Source organism: Centruroides sculpturatus, unplaced genomic scaffold (assembly GCF_000671375.1).
Source record: "Centruroides sculpturatus isolate CEXI.00-Female unplaced genomic scaffold, Cexi_2.0 scaffold966, whole genome shotgun sequence".
Lineage (NCBI taxonomy): Eukaryota > Metazoa > Arthropoda > Arachnida > Scorpiones > Buthidae > Centruroides > Centruroides sculpturatus.
The window spans coordinates 97,561-121,781 of NW_019385273.1; the positions used below are offsets into that span (position 1 = coordinate 97,561).

The window sequence follows — 24,221 nt, forward strand, 5'->3', positions numbered from 1 at the left end:
TAAAAAAATAACTGTAGTAAGAAAAACAAATGAAAAATGCGAACTAATGTAACGTCGTATGGTGAGTTTTTGTTCGTATCGTGGAGCAAAAATATGTTCGAATTTCATGTCGTATCCTGAAAATTTCGTATGCTGGGGCATTCGTAACCTGAGGTACCACTGTAAATGAACATGGAATGAAATAATCCACACTTTTTTAGATTTTTTTTTTTGTACTTAAAAATTAAATTAATAAGCAAAATTTTGTTTTTTCTAAATTGTTTAGTTTTTTAATGAAATTGGATCAATTCTAATTAAAATTGTGCTAAATTCTGTTTTTATTGAAAAATGAATTGACAAACCAATTCAAGTGTAATGAACTGGAAATTTTGAAAAGAACTGGTGTACTAAAATAAAAGTAAATTAAAAGGAATAGAAATTTTTAAAATTTGTTAATTTGCACTTAAGATAATAGCCTAACTAAAAAATACAAAAACTGTCACTAATGAATTATACATTTTAAAAAAATTTTGAGAAATATGAAAAAATTACTATTTTATTATTTGTTAAAATGAGTTTAGAATCTATTAATATATACTAATTGAAAGAGGGTTTTAGTTTGTCTGACTTAGTTTGAGTAACAGCTAGGGATAAAAATATGGTTCAAGTATCAAATTAAATCTGTTATTGTGTAGATGATGCTGAAGAGATGTTTGAGAAAGGTGCAATGGTTTGGGCATAGCAAAGTGACAAATGTACAATGTTAAGTCTGTGGAACAAACATGCTGGGGTCTCACTTCCTTGTTAGCCCTCCCCCAAGCAATACATATATATATACAGTGGTGCCTCATATAACGTACTTAATCCGTTCCAGATGCACGTCCGTTATACGAAACGCATTTTTCCATAGAAATATATGTTAAAACATATAATTTGTTCCCAGCATAAAATAACCATACTGTACCAGTAAAAAAATGAAAATGGAGCAGTCACCAATTATGCCAGGTAGTCAGATGATGTGAGGAGGAGGTGGAGGAACACTTTCTTCACACATTCATACAGATACAGATTTTTTACACATTGCAGCAGGTCTCTTTTTATTGTTTTTTAATTGGAGTCAGATTCAGGAGAGGCTACCGGAGCTTGCAGGGTCAACTCCCCTTGTTCCATCCTTTGTTTTTTGCCTGCTGGCTTCTTGAAAAACATGTCCAAGGTGGTCTGTTTCTCTCTCTTCTTCAACACCTGTCGGAAATGACGGGCAAGTGTGTCATTGTAGATAGAGATCATTGATCCTGTTGGCCTCAGCTCTGTTTGGATAATGAGTGTTGGTAAACTCCTGATCCTCTTTCCATTCTACAAGAAAGTTGTTGTCAACTTTCACTCCTTCTGATGATTTCTCACTTTGTTCCAATTGAAATCACCTTTGTGTTTTTTTAGAAGCCATGATTTGCACAACACTTGAATAAATGTAAATACCCTGCACTGAGCTGATGTACGTAATAAACAAGGGAGCAAGCCGAATCCCAACGGAAGTTCTGTACTTCAGATATACTAATAATATATTCTAATAACACTAATATATTATAAAAATAGATTGTCATTGGCAACGGCAAAAGAGTGAAAATATCATTTGCACTTGTTCACAGAAAGTTTGTTGTTTGCCTCATGTAACTGCCAAACGTTAAAACAAAGCATTTTAACTTTTGACTAAGATTTCCACTCTTGGCTATTCAGAAACTTCACCAGTATAATAAGTCCTATAAATAAACAAAGTCAAAGTAGACGATATATACATATAAAATGTAAAAAGTAAGGACAGAGAGGTAAAAAGGAATCCAATCTTTATATTTTATGTACCATAATTTGCAAAAAATTTCTTACACTTTGTTTTTACCTTAGAGCAGTAGAATGTGAAGAAAATAATTGAAATTTTTAAGAACATTTTATGATAAAATGTATTATAAGATAAAAATCTGAATTTATTTATTAAGTTTGTTTTCTAAGAAGAAAAGAAATAGAGTATAAATAGATACAGTGGTACCTCAGGATACAAAATTAATCCATTCTGAAATTGAGATCGTATCATGAAAATGTTGTAAGGGGAATCATTTTTCCCCTACGATTACATGTAAAACCAAATAATTTGTTCCAACACTAAAAACACACTCAAATTAAAGCTAAGTTGTACATTAAAAAAAAAATAACAACTATAGTAAGGAAAACACTGAAAAATGCATTTTGTAGTCATAAATGTATAAATAACCGTAATAAAATAATAATTGATTAAAAAAATGTAGTTTTATTTGCACTTTACCTTTGAGGATAGACAACGGTGGAGGTGTAAACTGGTGGAGGAGGAGAGAGAGAAGGGAAATGATACTAAAACTTAACTTGCATAACATAATGTAACAATAACTTTAAAAAATTAGTGTTAAGTTATTTTTATCTTTTCTGTTTCATAATTTTTTTTTATTCACTGCTTTTTTGCTTTTTTTCCTTCACTTCCACCAGCACTTTCACTAGATAGAGGTTGCTTGGTAAAATATCTATCCAAAGAGGTTTGGCTTTGCCTACTTTTAAAATGTTTCTAAAATGACTTAGGCAAATTTCATTACTCCGAGCAGCAATATGGCCAGTGTGAACCTTTTCGGGATGTTTCTTTTCAATAAAATCAGTCACTTACTGATAATACCTCAAGATTTTTTTGATCGAGTGAGATCATTCCAAGACGAAGCAAACACGTGGACTGAGATCAATGAACAGAAGTGAATAAAAAATGGCGCTGCAAACTAATGTAACGTCGTATGGTGAGTGTTTGTTCGTATCGTGGAGCAAAAGTATGTTCGAATTTCATGTTGTATCCTGAAAATTTCGTACGCTGGGGTGTTCATATCCTGAGGTACCACTGTATTACTTTTAGGCTATATAGTTTGATTTCAAAGAACATAATTGTTTGAAATTTTTTGTGGTTTGAGATGTTAAATTTGAACTATTTACTAGTGATGTGCCGTGTATCCGTATCCGTGGATATCTGAGGGGAAAAAAGATCCATATCCGTTACTTTTTAGTGGATCTTTAACGGATCTTTTATCTTAATGAATTTCATTACTTATATGAAATTTTAAAGATAGGTTGCAATAAAATACTAATAACTTCAATTTAAATCATTTTTTATTTCTTAAAATTACATATTTGGCACATTCATATTGCAAAAATTTTATCATGCAAAATTCATTTACTATCGTAAAATATTTCCATATTACACTACTAAACTTTTTTGTTGACATTGTTTTTATTTTAATTTAACTCAACACTCTCCAAAGATACAAACATAATCTATGCTATCCTGTGTCACACTAAACTATAAACAAAAACACGCGCAGTGCAAGTCAAAACATGTCATGTTACTAATGCAAAGCGTCAACTGTCGGTCCAAGGTCACAAGCACCGGTGCCGACTGAGTATGAAAGTTGATATCCGTATCCATATCCGCAGATCTAGACACTAATGATCCATATCTGTATCCGCGGATATACATTTTAACGATCCGGCACATAACTACTATTTACAGAATTATACTTAATTTAATTTGCATTTTTTTTTTAATATATATAATATATTTATATTTTTGCTTCTTTTTAAACTTATATAAATATATATTTTTTAATTCTTTATACTTAAAATAATTTATTGACATTTTTATTTTATTAGGTTTATTATAAAGTTGCAAGAATTTATATAACCAGACAATGAAAAGATCAAATTCCTTACATCAGAATTCAACAAAAAGTAATATTCCCAAATTACAATGCTTACAACGTTCATCATCTCTTCGTTTAAGTGGAGAAAGCAGACTGTCATACAATTCTAACAATTCAAACAATTCAAATCAGATTGATAATCATGTTCCTCAAAAGCCACAAAATTTTCCAAATTGGAAAGATAGAATTAAGCATTATAGTGGAGATAATTCTAGAGGTTTAACTCCATCTGAACCAACTACTCCAGATGTAGATGATAAAAGCTCTGTTAAGAGTTTTGGTAGTTGTGCAAGCTTTATGTCCTGTGATATAACAACAAATCAGCAAGGAACAGATTTATCATTAACAAGACATACCAGTAGAGGACAACATAAGAAATATGTTCTTCATTGTCAACGTCATGCTCCAACTCAGACAGAATATCTTACACCTACACAACGAAAAGATCGTCAAATTCGACATCTGAAAGCAGCATTGATTCATTCTACTAGAGCATGTGAAGAAAAAGATGTAGAAATAGAAAGACTTAAATCAGAAATAGATCGTTTACATCTGGCATTGACAGAGGTAAGATCAGTTAGTTATTTAATAAATTAAAATTATGTTACAATACTAAGAAAGCATTAACTAATAAGTAAAATATTTTCAAATTTATTTATTTTTTATAAATGATCTCTTATCTTGTTTTATATGGGAAGTGTTTGTCAGCAGAATAAAATATTAATACATGGATACCACCCCATTGTGGTTTGTTTTGTTACATAACATCATCAGTTTGTTTAATACAACTTGCATGTTACATACACATATACCTACATTTTTTCTGCTTTCTTTGTGCCATCATTAAAACCTTTTTATTTTCATTTCATGTTAATAATTTTTCTCAAAGGCAGACTTAGAAAATTGCTTTTAACTTTTATATCATTACTTTGCTCCACAATGAATTTCTTAGTAGAAGTAATTAGCATGTGCATTATCCTTGTGCATATAAAGGTTAACATATTTGTCATCTGTGACATCTCACATAAAATAAAACCCTATTGTGTATAACTTTTATTACTTCAAGTTTTATAACATTAGAATTTGCTAAGAATCTAACATTTAGTTTTTTGTTTTCGATAAAATAAAATGTCATTTTTTAGGTATTACTATTTAGCTTTATATAAAAATATTTTTAAAATAATTTTATATGAAAACTAGTGAATTGAAGTTGTTAGAAATTTATATTTATTTGTAATTATATTAATACAAAACTTAGTCAAAGAATTTAACAATACATAAAAATATAATGCACAGTAAATAGCTGTCTAAAGTTTTTAATCTTTGCAAATATCAATACTATGATTTACAGTTTTTCTTATTTTAATCAGTACTATGATTTACAGATTCATTGATTTATACCTATTCTTAAATTCTCTTAATCCAAAAATTAAGTAGTACTAACCACACTCGAATAACCTTGAAGAAACAGCAAAAATTTAATAACTAAAATGTTTTTGGACTTTTTAACAACCTCCTTCAAGTAGAATATGTAATGGAATACCACAATTGTAGTTTGGATGATGATAATAATAATCTAGAATACAAATTTAAATTTTACCATCTGATCATTAAGATATCGTAAAATGAATGTATAAGTTTGAAAATATTTAAAAATGATTACACACAAATTAAATGAAATAAAGGTGAATTTCCTGGGCTCCAGTTGACCCCATCTCTTGTTTTTGATGGCCGTTTATTTTTGAAAGATTAAATGAATCTTTCAATCAGGATACCTGACACCTAGTCAATTACACTGGCTAGGAAGCAAATGGATTTTTGTAGCTAACTTCCAGATTTTATAGGAGGGACATTTCAATTGTGGGCAAGACAACAGAGTTAGGCAATAGACAGTTAATAAATTTATTTTCTTTGATTAAACTAGTTAATGGAAAAATTAGATAACAACTCTCTATATACATTTAACAAACTTTAAGGCTGCGTACACACTAGGCATTTTTAAACGCACGTTTGACGAACCAAGAGTTCTGCATAGGCATACACACTCAAACGCGCACTTTTGGCCAAGCGCGCGTTAAATGCACGTTTATAGATTTTTCTTAAAACACGTGTTTTGCGGGCGTCAGCCGAGTGCTTTGAGATATATGTGCTGCCATGTTACTGTACATTCGATCGCGCATTTTGCGGGCGTCAGCCGAGCGCTTTGAGATATATGTGCTGCCATGTTACTGTACATTCGATCGCGCGTTTTTGGGTAGAGTGGACGTACATTGGCCGAAATGAGAACGATCATTTCGATACTGATCTATTTATTGATGAAATCTAAAAAGAGAACAACCATTGTCAAAGGATTTTATAGATATTTTAAAAGAATTAAAAAACTTGGGTTTATTTTGTCTTAGTTTTGGATACAACGTCGCAAACACTCCATGTGTCAGTCTATCTCGTAATATTGGGTGCACCCAAAATTCTCTTTGCCTCTGCCATCGTCTTTTATAGCGACGATGGAGGAGGGGCACACAAGCAATTACTTGCACGTCCTTTTCCAAACTGAGCCAGTGCGTATGCTGCACTAAACGCTCGTCTAATGCCGAGCTAACGCCTGGTGTGTACGCTGCTAACGCGCATTTAACGCAACACAAAACACCTAGTGTGTACACAGCCTAAAACAAAAATCAAGAAGTGAAAAATTATACAAGATCTAGATACTTAGAATTAATATATATATTACATTTCACTTATATCTTAGAATTCCATCCTTCAAAGGAGAAATCAAAAATATGACCTACTAGACTACTATCAACATTTTCTATTTGAGAGAGAAAGAACATACATAATTTGTACTATCTTAAAATGATGAACAGTTTCTTTTCCACTGAAGGCTTCTTTAAACTTTAATCAAACTATATTAATTAAAATGACTTGAGATATGACAGGAATTTTCAGTTCTATCAGAAGAGCAAATGGATGAGAATAGCCCAACTCAGTCCATGGAAGGACTACAGCACTAAGAAGAGAGCACTTTTTTAGGGTGTGACCTCTCCCTTTTAAACAAAAATCTCTTCCAATTAAACTGTCAAAATAAGTCCTCCGCTCTTCCAACATGCGACAGAAGTTGAGCTGTTCAGTAGGTAAATTGTGTGAAATCTCACATTAAACTAGTAATTTCGAAGAAACTATGCTATCTCACTTTAACCGAACAGAATGTTCCTTTTCCAACTTCGTATATTTTACAAAAACAAGTAAAAATTATTGAATAATTATAACAATATTTTGTTATATCTGTTAACAAGTTCAATTATTAACATCCTTATAATTGATAGAATGTCCCGCACACATTGCTTTATAAATATAAAATGCTTCTGTATACGGTTTCTCTTTTTGTATGGTTTTGAGCTCAGTCTCATTCAATACTTCTAAAATCTTAGAGATGGCATACACCACTAAGGCAGTGATTGAGTTGGATTTCCTATCATCCTGGTATTCTTTTAAGCATTGTTTCTTGGATCTCAGGGTGTCCACAATGTAGCAGACATCATGCATGAGTCTGTTGTCCATTAAGGGTATGTTGTAAACACCTGGGTCAAGAACCATGTCTGGGAATCCTTATTTCTTAATAAGCTATAAAGAATAAAGTTTCTTCTGCAACCAGTGGTGTTGCCTATCTCCTTAAAAATGTTTCATTGTAGATTGTAACAATATAAGTATTGAATTAACTTTTATATCAACAAATAACTAAATGCTTACTGGAGATATTAAATAAAAATAAACAAACACCTTTCTCTATTCCAGCACACTTTTAATGCGTTGAAAAAATTGATGATGATCGATTAAAACGATCGAAAACGTTTTTCAACGCATTAAAAGTGTGCTGGAATAGAGAAAGGTTTGTTTATTTTTATTTTATATCAACTATGAAGTTAACTGCTTCTAGCCCTCTGGTGGTAGGTACAAGTTATTCATTTCATTTGCATATAATTACAATTTTCAGAAGATATCCTGATTACAAATTAGAAGATATCCTGAGGCATCATGAAAATTAACTTTTGTACTTGAAGGTTATAAAAGAAAAATAATCTATAGTTTAAATCTTACTAGAAAACCTTGAAGAGAATATCTTAAAATGAATTTTTAATGTATTATTAAACCACATTAATTTTTGTATATCTGTATTAACAGATATTATGCTAAACAGATTGTGTTGACTTAGAACATAACTTTAGATAAAGTGCTTTTTAGAAATATTATATTCACTTTTAGATTTGATAAATTAAAGCATGTATTTTGTAAAACGTAGTATTTTAATAGATAGATTTTCTTTTATGTAAATTATAAGGAATATAATACAAAATCTGTAAAGTGATAGGTTTTTAGACCATAAGAGAACATTAGAGAGGTTGCAGCTGACGTTTTCATTGCAAAAACGTGAATGTCAGACATTCAGCACTGCCTTCCTGTAAGCCTAGAAGTTTGACAATGGCATTTGGAATGTTGAGCATGATTCCACTGACGTTCCAAATGCCATTGTCAGACTTCTAGGCTTACAGGAAAGGCTGAATGTCCAATGTTCACGTTTTTGTGATGAAAACATTGGTTGCAACTTCTCTATTAAATACAAAACTTTATTTTTGTATTTAATTAATTTTAATGTTTCATTGTGTACTTATTTATTTTTGTGTGTTCCTTTATTTTATTTCATTTTATTTATGTGCAATCATTTTTTGAATTTTTTGAATATTTTCAAACTTATATCTTCATTTTACGATATTTTAATGTTCAGATAATAAAATTTGAGTTTGTATTCTAGAATATCCAAACTGTTGTGGCATTCTTTTACATATTCTACTTGAAGAAGATTAAAAACATCCGAAAATGTCTTAGTTACTAAATTTTTGCTGTTTCTTCAAAGTTATTTGAGTGTGTTTATTATCTTTGCACGGCAACTCTGATTTAGTTATTAATGAATACCTTTTGCTTTTATCATTCAAAGCTTATTTAGATTGTATTCAATGTAAAAATTCAAATGCACAGATTTTTTATTGAATCTAATCTAATATTTTCATTAAAAATAAAAATGAACAAACTCCATTTTTTTGTTAACTTTGTTGCTACATTATGTACAACACAAATATAAATAAACAAAGGACAAATTCTAGGCAATGTACTACTCTTAAAGCACAAAAATCTTATATAAACATTGTACTGTATAAATCTGTTTAGAAATAATGATGTAAGCCTAGTGGATTGCACTGACATACATATATGACAAGACAATAGTGAGTCTGCATGACATGTCATTTGTCATCTAGTTTGATTTAAAAATTTAAACAAAATTATAAAATTTTTTCTTTAACATCATTCTTTTTGTCTTATAAAATATCATATACATCCAGAATCATTGGTCTGAAAAATTGAAAATACTGTTCTTCTGTTTATTCTGTATAATTATCATCTGGTATTGCTAATTTTCATAATTTTCAATGCTCATGGTTATAAGTATCACTATCTCAGTTGTTGCTAGTCACTTTTGCATCTTTGGAATATTTATTTTAACAGATTCTTTCAACTCTGTTTTCTAAACAATTGTCTGAATCTGAAATATTTCCAAAAAGTTTGTTGAAAAGAAAGAAATATATATATATATAACTTTAAATACTTATTTATTTAGACATATCTAATTAAATGTATAATGATGACAAATAATTTCTACAAATTGATTATACATTGTTCATTTAAAATTTGAATCTCGATACTAAATTCCATTGTTATTGCACTATTTGACTATAAGAAGTCATATAAGAACAGGAAAAAATTGCTACATTATTATATCTGCTGTCTTTCACAAATAATTTAATATCACATTGTCTTGATATATATTAATGGCTGTATTTTAGTTTTAAAATCATAATTTTATTTTCTTTTATTTGCTCTTTAGATATATTTTCCAAATAATTCAAACTCTTTCTGAAATTTAAAATATAATTAGCTACATTTTCCTAAAATTGAATTAAAGTTAGTTTTAGATATTACTTAAAACAGAGTGCTTAATTCAGGAACAAAATTTGCAAAATGCAAAATTTTATTTATCTTTAGAGAAACATTTTTTTTGTTTTTTTATGAATAGCTTCAGCTCTACTTAGAACAAATCCAATTTGTTCTTCTGGAATCAGTTTTGAAAATTAGTTTTTAAGAATCACATTAAAATTTTAAATTACGGAACAAAAAAAGATTGTTTTAATTGTGTTAATTTTAGAATTTATTTATATGCATCTTTATATTTGGGAAATTGAAGTAGAAAATAAAACTTAAAATTACAAATGCTAAGTCTTGTTAAATTTTATTTTTTATAGTAAAGTCATTACATACAATTTTTTTTTTAACAAAATGTTTATTTTTTAATATATGATTCTTCTTAAATTACTCAATTATTAATATATCTAATAGGATAAAATACTAATAAAAATAATGGAAATTAATTTTTTAGTTTAAATTGCTTTTATGTGGTAATGTCTAGTTCTAAAATAACTAACAATTTTTAATCTGTATTGGAATATTAGAGGTCAAAAAGAAACTGGAAATACTGGTTATACTTCATTTTTATATTTTAAATTAAATAAATGATATGGAACATGATTATATATATATAATCAATTATTTTTACTGTTGCTATTAATATATGCATGCATTTTAAGTGCACAGATACATTCACTATCAAATAATGCAGTCAGTTAATAAACTATTAATAATTTATTTTTTAAACTATTCTCTTCAAGGTTTTCCAATAGGATTTAAAAATAGAATTTTTTGACCTTCAGGTAAAAATATTAAAACACACACACAAACACACACACACACACATTAACATTATAATAACAAAATATTAATTTTTTTTTTAAACTAATTATACTATCACATGGCACAGTTATGGTTCAGTGAATAGAATTTAATATTTTAGGTTACTTTTGTATAAATACCAATGCACTATATTTTTTGGTTTATTATAACTTTTTCATTTATTTTTAATGATTACTTGATTATACAAGTTTTTAATCATTCAGGTTTTTCTTACCTTTTGTTTTAACTTGAGATTTGATATTAGATTACATTCAATATTCAGATAAATGAAACTGGTTCTGAATAAACTTATCTTACTGAAATATAATAACAAATTTCTCAGAATATGATTTAAATGATAGCATTGTTTCTTTCTACATCATTTTTTATTTTAGTCATTAAATTTAGATTTAATTTGATAGTGAATTTAATGTTTATCTGTATCTATCATAATTTATTATTATGATTATAACAACATAAGTATTGAATTAAGTTTTATACTTAAAGGTTATAACAAAAAACAATCTAGTTTTAAATCTTAATAGAAAACCTTTAAGAGAATATCTTAAAATGAATTTTTAATGTATTATTAAACCACATTAATTTTTGTATATCTGTATTAACAGATATTATGCTAAACAGATTGTGTTGACTTAGAACATAACTTTAGATAAAGTGCTTTTTAGAAATATTATATTCACTTTTAGATTTGATAAATTAAAGCATGTATTTTGTAAAAAGATAGTATTTTGATAGATACAGATTTTCTTTTATGTAAATTTTAAGGAATATATAATATCAAATCTGTAAAGTGATAGGTTTTTTTAGACTACAAGAGATTGAACTATACCGATTTAAAATATAATTAACAAAATCAGATATTATCGAATAATAAGCCATTTAGTAATAGTAAAATGTTAAGGTTCAATTAGGCATGTCTATAACAGATGGTTAGTAGCCACTTATAATTAAACAGTTTAGTGCATAAAAAGTGTTTGGACTAGTACAGTTGAGCATGCAACATACTTAGTGTGAGGTTCCAAAAACGGGTTGAAATTAAACATTTATTATTATTAATTTATTAAAACGAAACTAGAAAAAAAATCGTCTATTGTTAAAAACTGATCAAAGATCGAATTAGTTCTAGCCATATGAAACTGTGACGAGAGGAAAAAAACTTTATTGATGTAAACAGAATGCAATAATTATAATTGATTAATAATTGTAAACGAACGACCTCCAGTGGAGATGGAGCTTTGATAAGTCACTCATATGCAAATAATTAGAAGATAGAAATTTTGAAAAGAGGAAAGGTTAATGATGAAAAGGGACGTCGTGTCGTTAAATTTCAAAAATGTCACAGACTAGACAACAACAATGGAAAATATGAGTGCAAGTTTCAAAGTTCCATCAACATTTTGTATCCAGAATAACGGATGGTGTCAAGTAGATCCTTCGAACTGGATCTTTCTGGTGACTCGAACAGGAATTGTCTTTCGCTTAGAGACAGACGAGAGACCAATCAGGGAGCAAGAAAAAAGGGATGTGGAGCCAATCGGAAGAATACAAAACAAAGAACAGAGATTGATATAATCCCCGATCTTCAAGGACAGATTCACTTCTTTCTGAAAACTGTGCACCTGTATACAGTTAGTCCACGCGAAAAAGCAGTTTTCCGTCGGTTGCACCCAACTTGTGACTATGGACTCAGACTGCTGACACCGACTGACAAATTTCCACACCTGCCGTTGCCCCGGGGCCTTCCTTCGAGCAACATTAGAAACACCTTCAACAATTCAAACCTCCAATTGTATAAAGAACATTTTTGTTCCTTAGTGTAAGTTTACTTTTATGTTTAAAATAAACAGGTTTTTGTGAGATTCTTGTCATCTGTGTCTCCTCCGCCACACCCACACGCGAATGACCCTAGATCATCCTGATGCGGGATTAACGATTCCCCCTGGAAGTCGGCGAACTTACATTAGAGATAGACAGATATAGGTGCAAGATTTAATTTTAAGGGGAGAATTTCCCTTCTACTTTTATATCTCCAGCTTTGCAGAAATGGAAGTATCCTAACCAGGGATAACTTTCTTTCTTCCTCTTATCAAATTTGTAGGGATCAAAAATTTTACAGCTTTGTAAAACTACAAATTTGATTTTACACAAACTACAAAAATTGTTTATAAGTGTAACAGTGTAATCAGCATTTGTGGTGTCTAAATTGTATGATTTTTTTTTTATTTAAACAGATACTGAAAGGGCTACATTTGGTCAGTAGCCATTTTATTTTGTTTTCCAATTTCACTCCTTACTTTTGTTTATTTATCTATTGCTGCCAGTACTGTTTAACAGCAATGTTTAGGAATACTTAAGGTAAATGAATAAAATATGCTTGCTTGACTTTTTGCTGTTGTAAAACCACATTGCACTTATTTCAGGTTATGCTGTCTTTAAGTTGAAGATTAAGTAACACATGACCCTTTTTAAATTGTCTTTTATGACCAATAAACAAACTTCAGTTATCCATACACATGCAAGACAACTAAAGAAGAGGATAAAGCTCAATGCTTTTATTTAGTGGTTTTTGTCTATTTTCTTCAGTTCCATAAGATATGTTCTTTTTGAGGGACATTGGATAGTATGCTTTGCTATGAATTGTCTCCATGAATTGTCTCCATACATTGTAAGCCTTTTTATACATAATGATTTATATTTCCTAATTTTCTCTTTTGATAGTGGTATCAAAATAATGTAATTCTTTTCATGTTTGAACTCTATGCAAAGATATAAATTATTGGTGTAGAATCTGTGAAGTGCCCCCTATTATGCTTCTGACACCACTGAGTTTTCTGGCAAACACAGAAACCTTGATTATACTTCTCCACATATTTGTGGAATGTGTGCGAGCAGTTATATATGGGGATGAATGTTGATGAATGGAGGAGGGAAAGTTAGAGAGACAGGGAGATCCAGAAATAGTGCACTTTACAATGTAGTGAAACATAAAAAAACCAACAATTTATTTGTAAAGGTCATCATTAATTTACAAGGTAACATAAATGGAAAATCTATTCTATAAGAATGTCAAACAGAGAGAGAGCATTTACAGATTGGATGCATGTCAGTAAATATTACCTGGATCAGTGAGTTGGTTTTGGACATCCTGCAGGGAAGGAAGGAGAGTCTCTTGCTGGTTATGGTGGGTCTTGAATCCAACAGACATTTAATTCCAATATTCACTGTGGATTTGATTGGTTATTTGTTTTGGCTAATTGCTGATTGATAGTTCGATGAGGCTAAGATCTGATGAAAATGGTGGGAAGTTGAGAAGATAGGCAGTGGAGCATGCTGGGGATAAGTGTGCACACAATTTTGACAGCCAAATTCTGTTGTCATCTATCCTTTTTTCTTTTATTTGAGGTCCTTTCCTGGCATTCTAGTGCCCTTTTTTTGGTAAAGTTGCTGATTGTTCCAATTTACGATTTTGTTGCTAGTTCCTTCTGTAGTAGTTATTCAGAAATTGTGTCATTCATGAAGGAAGTACTATCATGGGGAAAAGTTTATAAAGTTCCTTGATTGTGTTTGTGACATGGAATTTTTCTCCCTTATGGGTTTTTAACAAAATAAAATTATAAAATTAAATCAAGTTTTTACTAATTTTTAATTTGCATTAGCCCAGGTTTTCACATTGTCTTTATTAGTTATATTATTTTATCATTAATCTAAAATACAATTTATTATAAACACATCATCTACATAGTGGGCATACTAGATTATCACCTTCAACTCTGCAATATTTTCATCTAATCATATCAACTAATTCTTCTAGGTATGGGCCTATTACAGAACCCACACTGATTCCATCTAATTGTTTAAAATATACAAACCTATCAAACTGGAAAAACTATTTGGTACCATGAAAATCTGGTTTGCACAGGATTTACTATAGAAATTTTTAAAAAAGTTAAAAAAACCACACGCTTTTCAGTACAAAATGCCCTTAAGACATGCATTACATCAATGTTTCTCAAACTTTACCATCTAGAAGACCCCCTAGAGTAGAAATCAATTATTAAGATTTCATTTAAAGGATTTTATATTTTAAATTTAAATTTTAGTGGTGGTTTTAATAAAGGTAAGTTTTAAGAGAAGCATGCTTCTTTCTTCTGAGAACTCAGACCTTCACTAACATTTACAGACCCTGGGAGATCTGCAAATCACAGTGTGAGAAACACTGTTATCCAAATTATATGTGGTATCTGGGTAACAAAATATGAGTATCCAGATATGAAAATTTCTAGTATTTAGCACTAATCTATATATAGTACAGTAGAGCGTTGTTTATCTGAAACGTCAGTTAACTGAAAGTGTTCCAGTCGGACTGTCGTGCTGAATTGAACGTTTTTGATACTAAATTAACTTCCAAAATATAATTATTTTGTTTTTATATTTTTCAATATATTTATTTTGTTTGTACAAAATGAAGAAATAATTTTTAACGATACAAAGCCACAATTATTATAATAAAAATTTTCGTTAGGCTTAACATCGTTGTAAATTCAATGCGAAGTGACACGCAACAGAGAAAAATTTCAACCTGGGATAGATTAATATATTTTTTCTTATATAATCAGTTATGTGAAAAATAAGTTATCCAAACAACCCCAGTCCCCAATTGATTCGGATAAACAACATTCTATTGTATTTTAATGATTATACAAATAATTATTTAAATGAATATTTGAGAGAGGCTCTAAACAGAAAATTATTTTTAAATTTATTCTTAGGATTCTGATTACTTGCATGTCAAATTATTATATATTATAAATGCAAGTCAAGTTACTATAACTGTAATTTATATTGTGTGAAAATTATATACATGTAATAGATTAAATAAAATTGCTAGGATTTTTAAAGAAATATCAATGTTTGAATAATTATTAAATTTATTTTTATTTAGGTTAAATTTTCAGATTTACATTTGGATACAGTGATTGAAGATGAACCAAATCTAGAAGTCATTGAAGAACAGTCAAACATAAATGAAAATTGTAATAGATTTTCTGAAGACAAAAATTATTTATCTAGTTCATCACAAAATGATGATCACTGTTTAGAGGATAGTGGTATATTGACTGATCTCTCCGAATATCCAAATGATAACTTTTCAATTAATAAGAATGTAAAAGGATTAAATTCTGAGAATATAAATTCTGATATGCCTATTGATAATTCATTAAATTCCTGTAAATCACCAAAGCCAGAAAGTTTAAAAACACATAATGCAGAGAAAATTAGTAAAGCAGCATTTCAGAAATTGTTAGCATTTTATAATGGAATAGATGGCACTCATTTATCAAAAACTAAGAATGAAATGTTATCAAATGAAGCTGAGAAAAGAAATATTTCTGTTAGAAGATCAAATAGTTTTACTGCAAAACATATATCGATGTTTGAGGGAGGAGAAAATCTATTAATTGATCATCAAAGAGAAATGGACGAAATGAAACGGCTACATTCACTTGAATATCAAGAAATGAAAGAGAAATATAATGACAGAGTGGAAAATCTTTTGCAGAAATTAAGTGATGCTAATGCAAGGTTTGTTCATGTGCATGTTTTTATGGTAAGCTTGGTAATGTATATATGGTGGAAATGAAATGAATATTTCATTCCATTTATTGTTTGAATGATGGCTGAATGTTTGTTTGCACTGTAGCAATTCCTTTGTACTTTAAATATAAAAGCTTTTCTAGTTTGCAAATATGTAAAAAAAAATTAATTTAAATTTTAACTTATGCAAAATAATTTCGTATAAGTATATATCCAAGAACTGTAAAATTTGTTACAAAATGTTTTAAAATATTGGAAAAAATTTAAGTATTTTTTTTAAAACTTCTATAACTGGATTGAGCAGCTACTATTTATTCATTATTAAAATTATACTTTTTTAAAAACTTGAGAAATGTGTATTTAATTGAAAATAATTCAGAAAAGTAACTTTTCTTTGGATGATATTCATTTTGATACTGTAGATTTAAAAAAAATTCTTATCCATGCTACAGTACAACCCCATTTGTCTGGACTCAAAATCCAGATATTAAATTGTGCATTTTATTTCAAAAGAAAAACCACTCATAAGTAAGAGAACCTGTTAATTTGTTAAAATAGGTCAGTTATTGTTAAATCTGTAATATTGTATTTATTTAAAGTATTTGATTGTACACATTATATATTTGATTTGAAATACTGATATATATGTATGAAATTACATATATATATAATTTGAAAATATTTGTTATATTCAAATTACTGGTATATATATATATTTAATTTTCAGTATTGTTTTTTTTTTTTTTTTATACTACAGATTAAAAAATATGAAAAAGTTGTCATTGGATAGTCCTATAGTAATCATTTGCATATAGTATAAATATAAATGAATAGATTATCATTGCAATTTTCATAGATGTAATTAATAATGAGTGTGTATTTTGCATTAAACTTGAAGAGTATATAATTATAATGTGAATTACTAAGTTAGTTTTTATTCATATTTAAATTTTTGCAGTTTTCATAAATAATGGAGATGGAATTTAATAACTTTTAAATAAATGTTCAGTTTAATGTGTAGAAGTAAAATTTTGTGGATTTAATAAATAAATTGTATCATATTTTTGTGTGACTGCTGTTTTTGGAATAGTTTAGTTTTTGAGTTGGAGTTCTATTTTTATTTATTAAAAATGCATGATAAAGAACAATAATTCTTAAATTCTTTCATATTTTTAAAAAATTTAATTCTAAGTAATACATCATTTTAATTTGGAATACTGATTATAAATACAGTCAAACCTCAAGTGTAGTGCCTTCCTTATAAAGTACCAATGAAGATGTGACTGAATTTTTCTGCTTAATATTAGAGAATCCTTTATCTGTAAATTGTTAACTATTGGTGATAACAATGCTGTTTCCATTGAAAATGGCATTGTATCAAGTTATGTTACTTTAAAACACTCATATTCAAACTTACAGTTAGATTCATTACTCAAATGATTATTGTTTCAGGTACTTCAGCTTCATTCCAAACTTGATTTAATGCCAATTTTCGATACAAGTAAATGGCAGTACCAAATTGAAGTTTTGACTGTATTTTTGATTATATGTTTTCTAATATATACTAATTGCTATTCTTAATTAAAATTAGCTTTTTATGTATACATAGCAATTATTTGTAGTCTACCATAAAGAATAAATTTGCTCTATTAAAATTCTTCTCTGTTTCCGTTAATAGCGCATTACAGGTAGTTGGAAAGAGTATATATTTTAAAGAGGACATTAAGCAAAAAAAAAATATGTGTATATTTTTTATTCAGCAGATTAAAATCTACTCTGTATAAACAGAAATGATGTTAAATGCTCTATTTGAAAGAATAGAACAAACAGTAAGAATACTAAATCATTTAAAATCCATTTATCATAAAATAAATTGATTATGGATTAGTTTATTATATTATATTTATTGATATAAATATATATTATATCAATAATTCATAATCAATAATAATTCATAATCAATAATTCATAATCAATAATTGTAAATTTATCAATGTGACAACAAATTAACTACACTGATTAAGGCATTCATTTTTAAAATATTACAATAGAAAGAAAACTACTTTGCAATTGAAATAATTATAATGATAATGTATAACTGCATAATTATATTTCAATGATGATACTGTATAATTATGCAAAAAATTAAATTTTTATTGAAATTCAATATAATGTTAGATATAACCTTTTAGCATCAATTTGTTTAATTTTATTAAATACAGTATTGTAAGTTCAAATTGTTTTAGAATTAGCTGTAATAAAATGAAATTCTATAAATATCTTAGTAAGAGTTTAGCATAAAAATTAATTTAGTTAGTTTAATAAAAATCTGCCATTAAGACTTGTTTTTATTGTATTTCTCTAAAATAGTTTTTTAGATTTTTGAATATTTTGTTATAAATTTTAGTTTAATTTTTAGATGATTTTATTTAACTTTTATAAATTTATATTTAATAATATAAAGTCAAAAATATAGCTGAAAACCTGAAATTGACAGTTTATATGCAATAAAAGTTACAGGTTTAAAATTATGTAAAAATAGTAGTATTCAAGTAAACTGAATATAATGCCAGTTTTAATTTGAAGTTTATAGCTAAGAATATGGAAAACAAAAAAATATTTAAAAAAAATAAATTTTACAATGTAATTATTTAAAGAAACTTTGCAAGTGTTTTTATGATTGTTAGTCAGAATCGTTTGTTCCACTAGTTGATAATTCTCTGAAATTATGCAACAGTTGCTGTGAACACATGAATTGCTTAAGTAGATAAGAAATGTCAGACTGAAGAAAACATTTAATATTGTATCCACTCTATTATTCATTTACATTCATTGGAATTCATGTATATAAACAATTTTTATTATTATGAATCATAAAAGCAATTTCAGATTTTAATTGGAATTTCTTTTTAAATTTTTTTATTTCTAAATATATTATAATTGGTGGTGGTAATTGAAATTGGAGGAAACTATGAAGGTACTTAAGGAAGAAGGAATATTTTAAAATTTGAAACTGATTTTAGATTTTATAGTAATTTTTTTGATGTACATGAAGATGGTTAATACTAAAAATCCTAATTAATAAAATATTTTTTGCTTCAAATACAAAATATTCAAATTTTCAATTTCAGGTTTTTATCTCCAGAAAAAAAGATATTTAGAACAAAGTAACATTTTCAACTATTTTTAATAGCTATTATTAAGTTATAAATTTAAATCCTGTAATTCTATAATTTCAAGGCTTGGCCTGTTAACATATGACATGGAAAAGTTTNTTTATACTTAATAAAATGATTAAACAATCCATCTACATTTATTGGATATATGTTTTCTATCAGTATTGTCTATCATATATATATATATGATAGACAATACTGATAGAAAACATATATCCAATAAATGTAGATGGATTGTTTAATCATTTTATTAAGTATAAAGTAAATATAATAGATATATTATAAACAACCTTTACTTTTTTATGAATTTCCCATTTGAAATAGAAAAACTTTTAACTTAAAACTAAATCACATATCAGTAATTCATACTTATTTGTTTAGAATTACAGGATTTAAATTTCTAACTTAATAATAACTACTAAAAATACCTGAAAATTAGTTTGTTTTATAAATGTTTATCAGCAGTTAAAGGTTTGAATAATATTTCAGTATCCAGTTTATTTGATTTTGAATTTATAGCAGTTCATTTTTATTGTAAATAAAAATGAGCTTTTTTCTTTACAAATAATCTTTTGTAAAATATATATATTAAGTAAATGTTTAGAAGAATGTTACTGTAAATTTAGATTAACTGTAATAAGATTAACTTAGAATGTTACTGTAAATTTTTTAATTTACAGCAACATTCTAAGTTAATCTTGCTTATTTGAAAAGTAAAACATCTAATACAGAAATAAGCATAGAAATATGTTCAATATAATATGCAAATCTATATGAATAAATTTAATCAATTCAATTCTTCATACAACATATAAAATTAACACTCAAAAAACCTTAACAGTCCAGTACTAAATATTTAACAGAAAACAAATGTTTTTGATCGTACTTTTGGTCTTCTTCAAGTTCAAAAAAAGGTTTGGTCTTGTGCTGTTCCAGGTTGTTTGAAAATAATCTCGTAATTTTTGTTCTTCAAATTCACTTGTTCGAATCTCACTGGTTTTTTTTAACTTGAAGAAGCTCAAAAGTACGGTCGAAAACGTTTGTTTTCTATTAAATATTTAGTACTGAACTGTTAAAGTTTTTTGAGTGTTAATTTTATATGAGTTCCAGTATTTGTGTACGAAGGTTTTTAATTTAAACATATAAAATATTGTTTCCATAAAAAAAAATATGAAATAATCTGTTTTTGCTAATATATACATGGTTTGACAATAAAGTTCCAGGACTTTTATGCTGGTACCTGGAAAGTCACTGCAACAAATCGTGGTGAGGATTAGTCAAAGTAGTCTCTCTTATATTCGATGCGGAGCTTTTTCCGCTTCACAAGGTTTCTAGAACTGGTTTTGAAGTCATTCTCTAGAATGCACTTAAGTTGTACTGTTATGGATTTCTTGATATTTTGAACAGTTCTGAAATGCTGTCCCTTCAGTGCCAGTTTGAATTTGGAAAATAGGAAGAAATTAGCAGGAGCCAATTCTGTGGAATAAGGTGGATGGATGAACCTGAGGACCCTGTGCTTCACACCCATGCTAAGAACTGTGTCACAATTAAGCCTGAATGAGGGTGAGCATTGTCATCCAGGAGGAACCAGCTGTTGTTCTCTCGCAGGTGTGGTCTCACATGATGAATGCTTTTCAGTATTTGATCAAGATCATTGCAAATATGCTCCAGTCTCCTCTAAACAACTAGTTGACAGACATCCACATTTTGAGTCATCACAAATGTCCATTGTGAAATTGGGTGTACCATTCAAACACATGACCGTGAGATAGGGCATTCTTATGGTAAACAATTCTGATCATTTCATAAGTCTCTGTTGCTGATTTTCCTAACTTACAGCAAAACTTTATGTTTGCTCTTTGTTCCAGGTGGGAATCCATGACAATGGGAAGAATGGTATCTTTGATGACTGATGTTTAGAAGCACAGATGCTCTCTTTTCCAAATCTTCACTTGTCCTGCAAAAGAGGAATATCAAAACTTTAATCTGACATGTTAAACATTTTCATTTTTCTGTCATTAGCAGTAACAGAGTACCAGCATGTCCTGTAACTTTATTGTCAAGCCTTGTACATTAATTTTTTCACTGTAATTAAAATATTTCATCTATAAGCTTCAGATCGCAATGTAAATTATATATTTTAGTTTTTAATAAAAAAAATTTTACTGCTTTTCTGGAAAAGATAAATTCTGCAGATTATAAAAGTTTTAATTCTAAAATCAATTCGTTGTTGAATATATAGAAGAAATATTTACTAGAATCTCGAATACTTGTAGTTATAAATATATGGAATATAAACAAATTAAAAACATGTTACTTAAGATTTTGTTGTGTGACTTAAGTTAAAATACTTGTAAGAGGCATTTCATAAGTCATGGCAATTATTTTTTTATCTCAAAAAAAGTAAGATATATTTTAGAAGCATAAATGCAAAAACAACTATTACAAAATTTTTTAGATGAATTTGAAATTGTTTCATACAATAGTAATTCCATAATGATATGATCAACTGAAGCATCTCTTGAGAACTGCTCAGATTTTTGAGTCTGAAAATAGCTTTTCTTCTTCAAATGAGATGATATCTAAAAATTGCTGCTAAATGTGGATTAACTGCAAAACAATATAATGAGGAATTAGTAGAAGCCAAAGACGACAATGCTTTTCCATATTAAACAATTGCATGATGATGCAATACTTTCAAAGGGAAAGATATTGAATGGCAGATGAACAATGTAGATAGTATCTCCTGACAACAATTAAGTTTGTCAATTGCAACCATTGTGCCTTGAGATTGATCAGTAATAGAGCTGCATTAATTTAGAAGCAGAGATTAATCTTACTATCAATACAGTCCATCACATTCTTACAAAAATATCACATAAAAAAAAAAGTTTGCTCTCAGGTCTTGATGGATGTGTAAAAGTGAACATACTATGAAGCTTGCTGCACATATTACATTCACTCAGTTTGGAATGGCTGGAATTGAAATGTTTTATGAACAAAAACAAATTTTCTCTGCGTATTAGGGTCAGAAGTATTATTAATTATGATTTCCATTTTTAAAGTTTCACATATTTCCTCCCATGCATTTTCGTTCTTGATAGTGTTAATTGTGGTAAAATGTTGTAAATACTTGGATACTGCTGAATTAAATTTATTAACGTCTTGTCATCAATCATTTTGAATAATAAAACAAAACCAATTGTGAACAAAAAATTTTCAACAAACAGGAACAAGCATGTGTGTGCAATGAATGATGCAATAAAAGGAAGTTGTCATTATGCCTGACAACTTCCTTTAGAATAAGTCAAAATATTCCTCCTCCTGAAAATAGATTCTGATATGATTTGATTGATGTGATATTTTGCAATCTGATTTGAATTAGTGTGTTGAGATTCCATTTAAATACTTATTATTAAAAAATTCTTACCATTCCAATTTGATCTGATCTGATAGTGTGTGGGGCAAGCATGAGACTTGTTAGAATCTTCTAGAATATTACAATAATGGAGATAACTTTCTGCCTTAAATTTTTATGAAGAATGAAACATGGTCACTGCTTAAGAGTCAGAATTAAAATGGCAATAGGGAGAATGGCATCATCCTGCACCACCAAGACCAACAAAAGTTTTATAAAACCCTTCAAGCATGAAAGTTTTGGTAATTGTTTATGATCATAAAACTTAAGTTATTTCTTAGTCATATTGTCATCAGGATTTACAATCATGACTAGGAAAAATTGGTCCACAGAATTATGACACTACTATTTCACTGGAGAAAACATATGGAATACATGGGAGACTACTTTAAAGGATGTTTGATAAGGTGAGTTGTCATTTTATTGCATCATACTATAATCTGGCATAAGTTTCTTATATTGCTTCATAATTTTTAGTTTCCTCATTGCCAGCGAAATGTATGTGCAACATCAACTTCATGGCATCACTGACAGGTCTATTATAACTAGTTTTGTCAAATTTGTGCAAAGATTTAGATACAATATCAATTAAATTTTTGTATTTACTTTCAGAATCTGTCATATTTTGAAGAAAAAATATTGTTACCATGACTTATTAAATGATCCTCATAAATATAATTTGAATATTGAACATATTTAAGTGGAAAGGTATAAAATATTTTATTATATATTCTTATGAAGCTATATTATAATCTGCTTGAGTTTATTGTAGTCTCTAAAGGAAAATAGAAACACTTCTGATGATAATATACATTAAAAAAATATATCGAGAGATTAAATTTCTCTTGCTTGAGGTTGAAAAGAAGAATTTTTATATACACAAAGAACCTATACAACAATAAACAGATACACTTCAGGAATGTTTTCGTCTGTCACATTATTCCTTAGTCACATAGTTGGATATGTGGATGACAAATTAATTAGTGAGAGGTCACTATTTACATCATGAAAATTAGTTACAGGAATATGACTAAGAACTTCAACAATTTGAATTTAAATATGAAATATTTTGTTCTTTGTATGTGTATATTTATGTCTTGAGAAAGAAGGAATTATGATTCAAGATCAAACCAACACAAAAAATTGTCAGTGTGATACAATTTATTGTAATACCCTTCTTGCTAAATGACAGAATTGTATATACAGTAATATATGAATTTTAGATCTATATAAGATTCTATTCATTACAAAATATAAGAAATTGTTAAATTCAGATATCAAATAAACAATATTTTGTAGTAATGTTTAAAATAGAAGAAATATTTACTAGAATCTCGAATACTTGTAGTTATAAATATATGGAATATAAACAAATTAAAAACATGTTACTTAAGATTTTGTTGTGTGACTTAAGTTAAAATACTTGTAAGAGGCATT

General features: G+C 28.1%; 1 protein-coding gene across 2 annotated transcripts in view; it reads left to right on the plus strand.

Moving 5' to 3' along the window:
- The window catches only part of LOC111637026, a 52,642-nt gene that overhangs the window by 26,067 nt on the left and 2,354 nt on the right, over positions 1–24,221 (plus strand). For both annotated transcript variants that reach the window (XM_023382426.1, XM_023382428.1), the window contains exons 2-3: positions 3,691–4,307; positions 15,538–16,178. In XM_023382426.1, the coding sequence (XP_023238194.1) occupies positions 3,729–4,307; positions 15,538–16,178 (1,220 nt within the window). In that variant the 5' untranslated portion in view covers positions 3,691–3,728. The remainder of the gene's footprint in view (positions 1–3,690; positions 4,308–15,537; positions 16,179–24,221) is intronic.